The 14,858-nt window shown below is 34.3% G+C and overlaps 1 protein-coding gene across 1 annotated transcript in view; it reads right to left on the bottom strand.

The window, feature by feature from the left end:
* TMPRSS15 (transmembrane serine protease 15) overlaps window positions 1–14,858 on the bottom strand; it is a 119,981-nt gene that overhangs the window by 85,831 nt on the left and 19,292 nt on the right. The window contains exons 5-7 of the mRNA XM_049629323.1: window positions 14,414–14,449; window positions 7,605–7,736; window positions 1,291–1,399 (exon numbers count right to left, since the gene is read on the bottom strand). Coding sequence (XP_049485280.1) covers window positions 1,291–1,399; window positions 7,605–7,736; window positions 14,414–14,449 — 277 coding nt within the window. The remainder of the gene's footprint in view (window positions 1–1,290; window positions 1,400–7,604; window positions 7,737–14,413; window positions 14,450–14,858) is intronic.

Here is a 14,858-nt window from a genome sequence, read left to right as displayed (position 1 = left end):
CCAAATTGGTTAATTCTTCACTTGACAAGTGAGCTGTCATTTTTAATACAAAATCTTATCTTTGGCATACAAGTAACATGTTGTCTAGAGCATGAAAACATATCTTACATGTGGCTGAACTCCAAAATAGAAATTATTTAAAGAGAACAGAATGTTCTTCCCTTCATGAATTTGAAGGGAAATATGAATTTCCCTTCATATCCCATCTTATCTCTGGGGTATGTCTGCACTGGGAAACAACACTGTGAATCTTTATGGAACCATTTTCTATCATACATGGTTGGCAAGAATGTGTTTGGCATTGCCTTATAACCTTCTTTAATCAGTCGTAATGTTGATTCTCCTAGTTTTCTAGTGAGTCATCACAATGATTAAAACTATTATACAGTAAGTTGGATCGGGAAACCACAGTCCTACCCAGCTGTTAAGAGAAATGAACTAACTAGAATGTCATTTATCAAAGTGAATTCCAGAGAATGTTTATTCTTCATGCTCTGTGGAGAAAAATGATCAGTGGCTTAAGATGATTTTTTTTTAATTTATATTGCTCATTAACTTATTTAAACTGAACTTAAAAAGTTATAATGAGTTTATTTCAGCTTTGCTTTTATTTATTTGAGTACAAATTATTTTCCTTTGGAATCTGGGAGGAACATCAGATTCTGCTCCTGTGTGCAAAATGCTTAGATAAACATTAAGGTCAATCAGTCTTCAGCAGTTTAATTATTTGGATCATCATAATGATTGAATTAGTGGATTGAATTAAGAGCTTGGAGGTCAGTATCATGTATTTGACATGCTAACTGATCTTAGTGTTATTCAAGATCTAGCTACTGTTGTCTAGTAGGATGTGTATAGAGGGTGTCCCCAACTCTTAATCTGCCATGACTAAATCATATCAGAGGACATTTTCATATAGATGCTGGCATAATGAGAAAAGAATCCTTGGTGGCCAGGATGCAAGTAATGGGAAATATTATATATTGCAGTATATAGATATAAATGTGTGCTGTTCCCTTTGGCAACCCTTGATTTGTGCCAATCATAAGGGGGGGAAGTTTGCCACAGAATCCTACGATGGCCCCATTAATTAGACAGTATTACCCATAGGATAGAACACCTTTTTGAAGAATGAGAGAGAAACTTCTAGGACAGGTTATCAGTTGGGAAGACTGCTTCATAGCCAGTGAAAATGATTGTTAAAAAATAGACTACAATAGGTGGTAAGACTTATTGTATCAGGGAAAGACTTTATGACTTAACAACAGGGAATAGAAGATGATATATTACCGTATAATCCACTGGCAAACAACACTTGATTTAGAAGGCTTTGGGTAATGAACAGCCTGGAAGGACCCAGAAGTTCCAGTCAACAAAAACCTGCCATCACAAGCTGTGGCTGTGGAAAAAAATGAGAAGTTGTGTTAGACAAAAAACAGTCCTGGAAAGTTTTATCAAGTGAAATGGGATTCAAATTGGCTAATGAACCCTTCACAGAACAGTTATGACTGAATCTGTATGACTGAAATGATCCAATAGGAGTAGATCAAATCTCATGTTTAAAATCTATTGCCAATTTTCATATACTTGCTCATAACTCACCATAGATTCCTTTAGAAAAGTATTTTACTTCTAAATGCCCATACCTAAACTGCATTTTTAGTATTTATCACATTTTTTTTTTAAAGTGAGTACCTTTCAAAAAAATTTTTTAATGTTTATTTATTATTGAGAGATAGAGAGAGACAGAGCAGTGCATGGGAGAGGCAGAGAGAGGAGAGACACAGAATCCGAAGCGGGCTTCATGTTCTGAGTTGTTAGCACGGATCCTGATGCGGGACTCGAACTCCCAAACTGCAAGATCATGACCTGAGCCCAAGTAGGACACTTAACCAACTGAGCCACCCAGGTGTCCCTATTTTTTCACATTTTTAAGGAAATAAATATATTTGAATTATAAACTCCTAATTTAGACAAATAGCTACTATTTTTTGGTCTTATTTTCCTGATTAAATTGGAGGAAGGGTGAATTTTAAATATATGCATGCTGTGCTATGTCCTCCTGAAAATGATCACAATATGGCCAGGCAAATGATATATGTGGTGCCAGTGGCCTGTAGCAAATTCCATCCATCTGATCTATTCCACCCATCTTTTAAACTTCTTGCTTCTTTTGTATGAATTTGCTATCTCAATATTGTCATTCAGTATTCCTGAATATGTCTTCTGTGTTTCATGACTACTCATTTTCCTCTTTTAATTCTTGTAGCATATTTACTTCATATACTCTCTTTGATGTCTCATGTTATTAGTTGTCTTTAACTTATATCTGAATCATTTCCAGCTAGTTTAAAATCTTACTGAAGGCATAAACCAGGAACCATACCTCACTAACTTTTGTGTTCCCCTTACAGTTACAATGCATACTATGTGTTAAAAAATAAAAGCCATTTTTTCACAATCTTTAATTTTTCTTAGATTATTTTCTATATACTTTTTACTTAATACTCTTGATACTACATTTTAAAATAATTACTCCTAGAATGTGTCCTTTTTCTATTGGTAGGTTGTTAATTCCTTATAGGCCAGAAGAATGGAGGATAGGGAGATTAAAAAATATTACTAAAATTAAATTGCTGCTCTTAGAACGTGAGACTTAGAATAAGCTAATGGGTGGAAAACCTCATTGTAACATTATACAACATTTCTGTCAAGTAATTAAATACAAGCTATTATAGGACAACAAATATTTTATATGGACAAAGGAAAAAATTGACAAATTAAACAGCATATAGAAATATTGGCAGAACTCTCTTGCTTTTGGTTGGCTTTTTGCTATTTTTGGCATTTTTTTAAAAAGCATAAGAAATCACTTTATGATTGTAAGAGTGTAAGATTGTAAATTGTAAGACTCAGTCTGTTTAAAAACAATGAGCTAGGAATTAATTGCACTGGATTATAACTTGATAACCTGACTCCCAGCTGAAGACAAAAAACAAAACAACAAATAAGCAACAAACTTGGAGAACAGAAAAGATAATCTAAGATAGAAGCATTAAGCACTGAAAAATCTTCGGAGATCTGGGAAAGGAAATGCAGAGTACTGTGACTTGTTGAGAGAACTGAATCTCCTTATGTGTAATTCTTACTGGAGCAAATAAAGATGATTAAGGATAATTTGTATGATTTGAAAATAAACAGCAAAATATCTGATTATTTAATGCAGATTTAAGTAATTTTCTAGTTGTAAAAGGAAACCTCTCATTCACCCTCAACTCTCTGCAAACCATGCCAAATAAATGGGACAATTAATCCCTTAGCTTCAATGACTAGAAAAGTGAAAATAGTGCCAGCTTATATTTTAGGTGATATATGGAGCCTTCCAATCACTTTGTCAAAAAAGCATATGGACTTCAAGATTACAGGCAGTGCAAGCAAGTCCACTGTTATTTTAAATAGTTTATATTTGATGAGCAATCAATCTTGACAGTCCTAAAATGTAACTGCTATAATTGATGGAGTATTTACTATGTGCCAGTCACTATTGTAAAGGTGTTATGTATGTATTAATGTAATCTTCACAACAACCTTACAAAGTTATGGGTGGGAAAAGTGAGGCACAGAGGGGTTAAGTAACTAGCAAAAGTTTTCCCAGATTATTAGTGACAATTCAAAGCCAGGCATTCTTACTCCTGAGCATACAGCGGTACACTACCTGATACCTCAATATATACAGCTATGGTGATGTTATCATTTGCTCTTTGAACTTAAAGGGGGGGGCATGTGTGTGCAGAACTGTAAATAAAAGAAGAAACAGGATTTTTTTAAAAATTCCATAATTTTCACTGTTCTTAAAATTAAAATAGGGCACATTGCAAAAGAATTCTATGATAAATAGAAAGAAGCAAAAAAGATAGAAGGAAAAGGGAACAAAACAGGACTGGCTTAAGAATTTATAAAAGCAACTCGCAAACATTTTAGGGATTCTTCACTTCTGCATACCCATTCACTACACATTTGGGAGGTGGATCAGCGGCTCTGTTGTACAACAAAATTCAAAGTTTTCCAACAACCTGAGTTATGTCCCTGGTGGCAGGATAGTTGTAGGTTTGTCACACCCTTTTTCAGTCCCTTCTGGGTCCATCACTAGGCTGCACTTCCAATAATGGGCCATGTGACAGATCCTGGCATGAAACTATTGCGGAAGTCATTATGTTTATTTCCAGATGTGATTCCTAAAAAGATCTTCTGAGACAGTCTTCCTTGTCTGTCAGTGGGTTGCAAAGGATCCAGGGGAGGACAAGAGACAGAGGGGATGAGAAAGGAGCTGGTTTCCTGGATGCCTACACAGAGGGCAGCCCCTTGGATCAGGACGTGATAAATAAACTGTTATCTTAAATTGCGAAGATTGTTTACCATAGTACTTAGCCTATCCTTAGAAATATGATCAATTTTTCCAGTGTGCTATGAATTTCCTGACTTTCAGTAGGAATGGGCAATCTGCACATCCAGTTCTGGTCTAAAGGGTCATTGATGAATTCTTGCATGTGACTGTAAGAGTATTCTTAAGAAGAATATTCTGAAAGCATTTAAAACAAAACAAAACAAAACAAAAAAAACCACGATAGTATTGAGGTACTTATAATAGAAATGTTCAGAATGCCAAAATACTATTATTTCAAGGTGTCAACTCGTTCTAGGGGCCTTCTCATACATTCTTTCATTTAATTTCAGGACGTTTCTGGAGAACCTAATATTACACAAGACAATGAAGGGGGATAGCCTTTCAGCAAAATAGATCTAACCCAGCCATGGATAAGTATGATAGATAACTGGCGTTCAGGATTATAACTTTTTAGACTGCATAGTGATTTACGGTGCAGCATGAAAAAAAAAAAAAATCCCGAGTGGGAGATAAATGAGCCTGTCAAATAATATCAGGCATTTACTGAGCTCTCTGAAACGTGCCTGTAATGGGAGGGGATTCCTAAAAGTTATGCTCTCAGAACCTACTGAGAGCTCCCTCTGCTGGCTGAATATTTACTAGTTGTGCACTTGCGTAGGGCACTGAACTCTCCAGGATATATAAAACAAACATGATCTATGCCCATCCACCGAGGTCTATTGTGCACACATACAGAGGCATGCAAACAATCTATAGAGACGGTTGACAACTTCCAAATAGGTCTGAACATTGGTCTAAAGGCTGTGAGTCAGCATCTTTCCTTCTCATAGGTCAGCTAAAAAGCGAACTTCCCTGCTGATGCCATTCTAATCAGAGGAGAAAAACAATTTTAAAAACTCTTGGTTCAGCTACAGTCAGCTATAAGTTGCGTAAGACCTAAATAACTAAAGACTAAAAAAGGAAGCTATGTGAGGAAGTCAACATTAATGTGACTCTATTAATAACACATACTAGAATTAGAGCTCACAGCTGGAGAAAAAAGAAAGAGAGAGTGCACAAGGGTCAATTTCATAGAGAATTCTCTTAAATTAATTTTTTGGGAATGTAGATTGATGGACACAAGATTTCACATAGAAATTATGCTATTAGATGATCAGGTTGGTGCTGAGGTGAAGTGCGCTAGGCTTTTGGGCTCACCATCATTAAGGATGAATGATGAACAAAACAACTTATAGGCCTGGATCCTAGCTGGATAAGGATAGATTAACTGATTGATTAGTCCACATTTATTCCACAAAGGCTTTAAATTTGTTTTCCAGGATAAATATAATGCTAATTTTAAAAATCAAATAGCGAAGAGAGACAATAAAAATGAAAAATGAGCATCTAGAGATTTAAGAAAGTTAGTGACATGGATGGTTTGTTGATACTAAAGTTCACTTAACACAAAACCTCCATGACGTTGAAAACTAAAAATGCAGTCTGATATGTGCTTAAGGCCAATTTAAAGAATTAATTCAGTTCTAATGCCAAGGCTCATGCCATTAATTTATAGTGACTTGGAAAAAGAATTCATGACCTGTAACTTATTTTAGGACAAATTGTTATACTAACATGATACTTCCACGGTTATTTTTGGAGATGCACTGACATTACCATGAACGTTATTAATTCCATGACATTGAAGACCAAATATTAATAGGCGTAGTACATTTTCTGATTATTGAACTCATCTTACATATTTCCCTCTACTTAAGTTTATCAATTATCATTATATAGGCTTAAAGCTATGTGTCTAACTTTAGCATTCATTATTCTTTTCGAAATATTAAGAAACATCACCTTTGTTACCTCATGATGGCACACTTGTATCATATTCTCCCTGAAAAGCTTTTGGAAACTGCCTGGAAACCATAGCAAAAAAAGAATGTTGCTTTCTTCTTCTTTGAGTAACTTAGTTATATAAAATAGATTAAAAACTATTCTGTAGCCTGCACTTTCTTCCAATATGCTCTGAGTGCACTTCAAAGTATGTAGTTAAACTTTGAAGGTTTGAATTTTATCAAAGAACATTTGAATTGGGATTGCTTAGTAGAAGCCTCTTTAGTCAAGTTGCCTTTTTTTGAGTCGCTCCTGGAAAACAGGCCAACTGCCTGTCTTTTAAAGGTGAGTACAGAGTGGATAGGTAACTTTTTAAGCTTTGCTTGTTTTTGGAGCACTCATCTTCAATTAATGTCATACAAGAAGCACAAAATGCAACAAATAAAAGAAGAGCAAGTGTAGAAAGTTGTAACTACAACCTTTGTACATTTCAGGAACTAATTGTGCTCATGGTCAATTTTAAGACTGATTATAAACCACACCAAAGATGTGTTCAATTCATGCTTTCTGTTTGTTTAAGAAAAAATTATAAATTAGAATTGTTCATATAATTCTTCACCTTGCTTATCAATCTATATTTGTAGTTATGTGATAATCTTTCATATGTATGCTGCACAACTATCATATGAAATAAGTCAAAAAGTAAATATGTTTAAATCACTTAGAGTCATGCTTGGCATATAGTAAGTACTACTTAAGTGTATAATAATAATAATAATAATAATAATAATATTAACACTTAAAACAGATGCCGAAGTTTACAAATAAAACATGGATGTTTTATTCATAAGATCTTATTCATAACTGTTTCTATTATTCATAGAACTACAACTCAAGTACATTTTTTGTTACTTGTCTCCATGTCAAAGATCAAATAAAAGCAACAATCAAAATTAAGGAGCAGCAATTACTGAGTTAGAAGCCATTGAAATCACACACACAAAAAAGATTGATATTATGGTGTAATGCTAAAAAAACATGAAAGTGCATTCAAATTCATAATAGTTTGGAGTAGTTTATTAAAGGATGAGAAACAATGACATTCTCTTCCCTCATTTATGACAGACATTAATCACAGCATTGTTTCCATAAACATCAAATAGAATTCCACTTAATCAGTGTCTAATATTGCATAAAATAGATTAGAAAAATATTAATATAATTATTTTTTTAGATTTTGTATTAAATTATAATCATGTGTACTGGAATATCTCTTTCTCCAGTAGTTTCTGGTATCTGAGGGATATGTGTTTGTGTGTACACAGTGAGGGAGAATGAAAAAGCAGTGGGGTGAGAAAATGTGGGGGACATTACTTACCACAAGTGTCATTGTCTTCATCAGAGCCATCTGCACAGTTAATTTCTCCATCACAAAATAAATCATTTGCTATGCACTTTACAGCATCAGCACAAGGACTAGAACCAGGAAGGCATTCTATTGAGACATTTCCTTTAGAAAAAAAAGATTGAATTTGTAAATTTCTTGCATAGTACATTTAATTGCCAACCATATGTACAACGTTTGGATATTTATTACGTATTTTTTGTCATTTAGGTCTTTACTCAGAGCATGTATTTCAATTTCCAAAGTAAATATTCATTTCATTTAATTAATTAGTCATTTGTAAAAGAAGTTTAGAATTTTAAATTTGGAAAAGAAGATATATATTCCTTCATAGATGTTGAATATGAATGTTTAATTTCTTGATTTTAACCTTGATAAATTAATACTATAGTTTGGACATTTAGCTCCTAATGATTACACCTCCTACGATTGTTTATACGTGTTCTGCGGGGCAATTTGTTGGAATGTTTTTCACATTATCTGCAGTATCCAGTAACCACTTCATTTACTTATAAACTTATTATTTTGAAAATATGGGGGCTGAAGTAACGTTTACATTCTGCAGAACAAAATTTGTTGGTGATGGCCATTTTATAGTAGAATAAAACACTTAAAATTCCCAGTGCATGGCTACATTGAGCAGTGAATAAACCCAATCGCTATTTCCATTCAGTATTTCTTTGCTTCTTGAGTCAGAGATTCTTAGTGGGAAAGATACAAACATTGCCCTGAAGAATTCTATGCCATTCTCTGACCAGAATCTGATCCATTTGCTCTCCTCAGCCTGTCTTGTGCTTCACCTGCTCCTCTTCCATATGCCTACATGCAGGCGTGGATCAAGAAACACATTTTACTTCTAGAAATTAACTTGGAAAAATTAAGTGCGATTCTTAAAAATGGAATATTCTGCACTGCACTGCCATCTGCTGGGTTTTAAAAATATATTTGATTCTGAAATTTCTCCTTGTGTTCCACAAAATTAATTGGGAAAATGAAAGTGCATGTGTCAATTAATCTACTAAGGTAATACCTACTTTGGGACATTTATGGACAGTATTGCTGGGGATATATTCAACTAAATTAGACTTTTGTAATTGGCTTTAATTAAAATGAATATAAACCAGTGGGAAATTCATGGGTCGATCACCTAACATCTAAAACAGGACACGATAAAGATCACAGCCATTGTAAAGGACAGAGCACCCCCATTTAAGGGAATAAAAAAATGGTAAACGTGGTATTGAATAAGCCCAAAAGCATATTACAACTGTTGATATATATGGGATACTTACATAAGAGTCCTTAGTCATTGAATCCCTAATCTAAGAAAGGCATAGCATTGATAGTATTCCATAAATGCTTGCTAAATAACAAAAAAAGCATTATTCTAGGAAATCAATATATAATTTTAACAGTAGTTAATAGAATTCTAAGTATTTAGCATTTAAAGGAACAATTGAGGAATAGAGCTAAGAAGATGTATAATTTTGTCTGTCCTAATGCTTCTCATGGGAACTTCATGATGATTCACATGTCTGTCTGTGGCTTACTGAACTCTATAGATTGAGCATCAAAGCCACACTTGCAAGTGATAACAATTGGGATCTTTTGATCTTATTAATGATCATTTATTCACTACACAAGTATTTATTGTTTATTTAGGTCAAAAATTTTTAAGGAATGGAGATAAAAGGATGACTAAGACATAGCCTCTATTCTCATGAAGCTTGGACTTTAGTGAAAAACTAGTTCATTAATTTTTTTTTAAAGAGGTATAAAAAAGTGCAATGGGAGCACCAAGGGTTACGCAATTATTTTCCTTTTGAGTCAGAAACTGAAAACATCTTCATATAAACTAGGTTTTAAAGGATGCTTAGAAATGTACCAGGAAGAGGGATATATGGAATGCATACATGGTGATGTGACAAAACACATCAATATATGGAACACAGGTAAGTCTAAACTTATCTCGATATTTGTGAAGGCCATGGCAGGAAGGGAGTTTGGTGTCAACTCTAAAAGACTTTTCTTTAATTTTTGTTAAATGACGGAAATATTTTTTCTGAAATTTTTTGCATATGTGTGGTATAGTCAGTCCATGTGTCATTAAGGCAACCCTTAATGACCAAGTGGACCAAGTGGAAAATCAAGTAGAGTAAGGAGGCCAACTAAGAAGCTGTTTTTATGGTCAAGGTGAAAGTGGTTAAGGATTGGAACTCTGACGAGCTCCTACTAGTGGATAAGGGTAGGAACTTTGCCCTGGTAGAGGAGAGTACAATTGCTATTTTACAAGTGGAATAGATGAATTTTGGTGACTAGATGTGCTCCTGACTGGAGAGGTGGAAAAAAGGACACTTTTGGAGTGGCCCATTGAATTATTCATGGTCATTAGTCACCATAGTAATTATAAGAGGAACCCCTGGGGGGATTAGAAAATGATTCTAATTTGAAGTATTTTGATTTGAAGGTGGAAATATTAGGTACTCTAGTTTGGGTTGTACTCTATTTTCCCAGACTCTGTTTCACAAGAACCTTTCAGCTGCCTTGGTCCATGAAGAAAGAGAAGTTCATATCAAAACTGATACAGAAAATATAAATATAATTGTTACATAAGGATGGAACATTTGGAGATTTTATCAGATTGTATTTTTACCTTGTGTTCTGTCTTCCTTTCATCTCCTTGTATACACATATATGATGATAATTTCCAACAAAACGATTCACTACATTAACTTTCACAGAAATTAGCCAGTTTTTAAAAATGACCTTCCATTCTTAAAACTAGAGTTCTTCAATTTGTGTACTACTTTGTTTGCCATTTCATTCCACAATTTTTTGCTCTGGTGTTTCTCTTTTAAGAAGTCTGTACTGTACTTCTCAATAGGGAATTTCTAGGAAAGGAGTTAAATAACTATATTTAAAGAAATGTGCACAGAGAGAATAATAATTGGCTCTGTTTACTAGAACAAATTACCTGAATATTAATTACTGTTATCTTGAGTGGGCAAAAAAGGTGTGCATGCATTTTCATATCTATATGGTATTTTATCATTAGCATACTATTTTTCTTTTGGCATTTTGTAAGAACCTACCTACTAATTAGTATTATTTAGGATTCTGCAAATGGAAAGTTTTAATTGTCCATTTATATTTGTACCATGAAGGATTCAGTATAAACCGAATGTGATAACTACAGAATGATCCAAAGCCACAACAATTTTCAGTGATTTGTGGTGAGGAATCTCCTGTGCTTACTTTGTGCAGGCGCTGTACTAGGCAGGTAGAGGATAAGAAGACAGAAATCCATTTATTTTGTTTTTGAAACCAATTACAAGGAGTGTTACCTACAAGATAATAATTTTTAAATCATGTTTTGGAAATCTTGGATTTTTATTTTTCCTGTTACTTAAATGGAGATAATAATTCTTGGTGGACAAAGCTGTCTGAGACAAGTTCAGCCCAAGGCCCTTATAACATACTTAGCAGTGAAAGTGGAGTCTGAATCCATGTATGCCTGCCTTTAGAGACTAAGTTTATTTCTCTACACTGTATTGGCAAAATAGATATGCCCTTATAGAAATTCTTATCAACTTCGATGTAACTAATTTCATCTTTTTAGCAAGACCATGGCTGGTCAATCCAAATGAAACTACAGTGGAAAAATACTTTAACAGTTCTGGTGTCATATGCAAAGGGATGTTTTAGGAGTGTGCTTAGCAATATACATGCTGTTCTCTCAAATGCAGAGAAAGAAAAATACTTAAAGTTCCATTTGGCGTTGGATAAAGTCCCTGTGTCTTAGTCCTTGGGCAATTCAACTGAAGAGTGTAATTCTACCTTAGCTTCTCTTGACCCAATTTCATGTTCTTTACTAAATCAGCCAATTCTTTTCTTCCAATCCCCAATCCCCTCCACATAGTAGTATTGGAGCAAGATTGCATTTTGTATGAAACTGAGAAAGTCCAAAATAGTGAAACTTTTGTTTTTCTGCAATCATTGCCTACGTAGTAAGCAACAAAAGACTAGAACAAGCTATATTCTAGAAATCCTTCAAGCATTTGAACAATCGCCCAGAACAGCCCCTCTTGGCTGTAGCAGCCAAGAAATCAATCAGTGGAATTCAATCCCGGTTCCCATCTCCCTCCTCCAGTGTTCCAAATGGGTTAATAAAACTTTACAGTAATTGGCAACAAAGGCAGTTGAACAATAGGACATAATCCTCATGGACTTTGTACCCGCTATCATACAAAAATTCTCTTTGGCAGAATTTATAATAGCACTAATGCCAGGTATATGATGCATGCATTTGTTGATTTTTCTCAAACTCTGTCTTCCAGGCACATAAAGATGAGAATAAACTTAACATCCCTGAAAGGCATATTCATAATAAATTACTGCTTGGAAACTGTGGTTTTCAAGTTTAATTGCCTCGTTCCCTCTATAAATCGATAGCATCTCGCTGTATGAGAGGCACAAATGGAAAGGATGACTGGGGACTCATGGATCCAGTAAAAAAGGGAATATAAGATGTTCCCACTTCCTTACCTTAGTATGATTCTTTGAGGATTGATTAAAGTAATTCGATACAGTTTCCAATGATTATAAAGCTTTGGAAATGGAGTTCTTTTAGTCAAATAAAATATCAGATTAAATGAACATTACCAGGTACAATCATCTTGTTTTAACCTCAGTTTAGTTTTTGAAATATTTCTAAAAAAAGTATCGCAACTGTTTTTTTTTTTTTTTTCTGTTTAACTCAGAAGGGGAAAGGGAGAAGGAATCTAACTTTGCATCAGTCATGAATTGAGACAGTGCAGTGTTATCAGTCTTATCTCTCTTTTAATTCTCATGATTGTTCTTTCAGATATGTATGTTAGTCTAAAATTAAAAAATAAAGACTAGGTAGCTTGTTGAACACCACATATAGTGATTGATGCAATTAGTTAATGGTGGGCTTGGCTATGCCTTTTCAATGATTGTATGCTGTTTTTTTTGGTCTTCATTTTAAATATCCAATGCCTAAAGTGTGAAAGATAGGACTAAATGTATATTGATCCCATCCCTGTAGCTTACATGTGGGAAAGGAGATTTTTGCTTCACTTCCCAGGAAAGAAGGGTATGAGGAAAGTATCACTCCCATGATCTTTGTCCCCCGTTCACCATCTCCTCTGGACGGAGAAAACTGATCACGGAGTTCAACCTCTTCTTGTATTTTTGACAAGTTTGTCCTCAAGATAGGTGGGGAGAAACACTTACATTAAGTCCAAGGCTTTCTTGCTCTAACATGGATTTTTTTCCACACATTTCTTTTAAGACATTTTAAACACTTAAGATGTCCTCATACTATGGTTTATAGGAATCACTCAGTAAACCAATCGGCAAATAGAAAACTGGCACGAATTTGGTTATTTATTGCTGACTTTCAAAGTTTTAGAAAGATATTTCTGAGGGGTGCCTGGGTGGCTCAGTCGGTTGGGTGTCCAACTTCGGCTCAGGTCATGATCTTGCAGTTTGTGGGTTTGGGCCCCTCGTTGGGCTCTGTGCTGACAGCTAGGAGCCTGGAGACTACTTTGAGTTTTGTGTCTCCCTTTTTTCTCTCTTTGCCACTCACCTGCTCATGCTCTCTCTCTCTCAAAAATGAGTAAATGTTAAAAATTTAAAAAAAAATACAAAGAAAGATATTTCTCAAAATATACTAAATTTACTTTTTCAGCTTATTTTTAGGCTAAAGGAATTAACCATTATCAATCCTAAAAGCATTTGTTTGAAAGTGTATTGTAAGGTTGTTTTAAATGCTGTAAATAGTCTTCCACATTGGAAAAGAGATTGTGTGATAAAGAACAACTTTATATTTTAGTAAGCTGTATTGCTCTATGGGTTCACACCTAAATACAACTCCAGGCAGCCTTTTCCTACTGTAAACAATCTCTGTGGATTTTGAGGTGTGATGGATTGGTTCATAAAGGATTTTGATTAATGATTCATGTATTGCTTTGCTTTTCAAACATCATGTCAACCAGTTTACTCAAGAATTATTAAGTCTTACTCAAAAGGGCATTTATAGTTTTACAAATATTCTTTCTTTGCATGTATATAACATTTGATATGAATTCTAATGACATAAAAATGACAGTATTACCTTAGGAGCTGAAGATATGTACAATATTTCCTTTTTGGAGTTTATCTGAAAGGTAAGGGACACACCCAGGCCATTCAACATGAAGATTAAGTTGGGACCTGAGAAGGCACTTTAGTTGTCAAATAGACACAGTAGACAATTACTAGGAATGCAGAGAAATGGGCACATCAAAGGTACATATTCAGAGTTAGCACAAGGTAGCCACTTACTGAAAACGTGTTGAATGAATGAACCTAAGGTTATTTTGGTGTTGGTTTGGCAACCTGGATTGTGTTGAGAGAGCTAGGATTTCTACTTTGTATGGAGACAGAATAATCAAAGAAGAAAAATCCCTCACATCTGATGAAACCTACATCCCTCTAGAAAGCATTTTGATCCTATTGGTGGCATTCTTAGTGTCAGACAATAACCAGAGTTCTAATGGAGGACTAGCGTGAGGTCAGATAATCCAAGCATAAGCCTTAAATTATTGCTCACTTTTGGTGAAATCTTAGGCTAAAGCTGCACACTTTTATGCTGCAATTTTATTATTCATAAAATAAGAGTAACATTAACTGCTGTGTTAGCAGAGAATTCTCAAGAGCCTAAAATAAAACAAGTAAAAACTTTTTAAAAAGGTATAAATAAAATTACTTAAACTGACCTGGAGTTGCCAGAGGACGGCCGGTTGTTAGCCTGCCTATAAAAAGAAATGGTGTTAAGATAATTATTACCTTTTTAAACTGATTATTAACAATTTATTGTGTATTCTCTGTGTTTAATATTTAACCTGAGAGTTTTTAAAGTTACTGTGAATTATGATTATCTATTAACTTAAGAAAATGTCATTTGTATCTGGATCCAAGAATAAGTCTTTTATGTTTTCATTGGTTTTTAGAATTGTAGAGCAGAGGTATTTAGATTTTAAGTCATCTTTTATTTTCTAAATAGAGAAGATGTTATTCAATGATCAATAACCAAACACAAGGATTCATTAATATCTTAATGATATTAGACTTAAATTTTCTAGGTTAATCTGATGTTATGTGAAGCAGAAGCTTGAGATATGCTTAGACCATGGGCTTTGAGGTCCAAAGGAATTGCTTTTA

The sequence above is a fragment of the Panthera uncia genome, chromosome C2, assembly GCF_023721935.1.
Source record: "Panthera uncia isolate 11264 chromosome C2, Puncia_PCG_1.0, whole genome shotgun sequence".
NCBI classification, from domain to species: Eukaryota; Metazoa; Chordata; class Mammalia; order Carnivora; family Felidae; genus Panthera; species Panthera uncia.
Note: the sequence above shows the minus strand (reverse complement) of the source record. Positions and strands in the feature narration are given on the sequence as shown.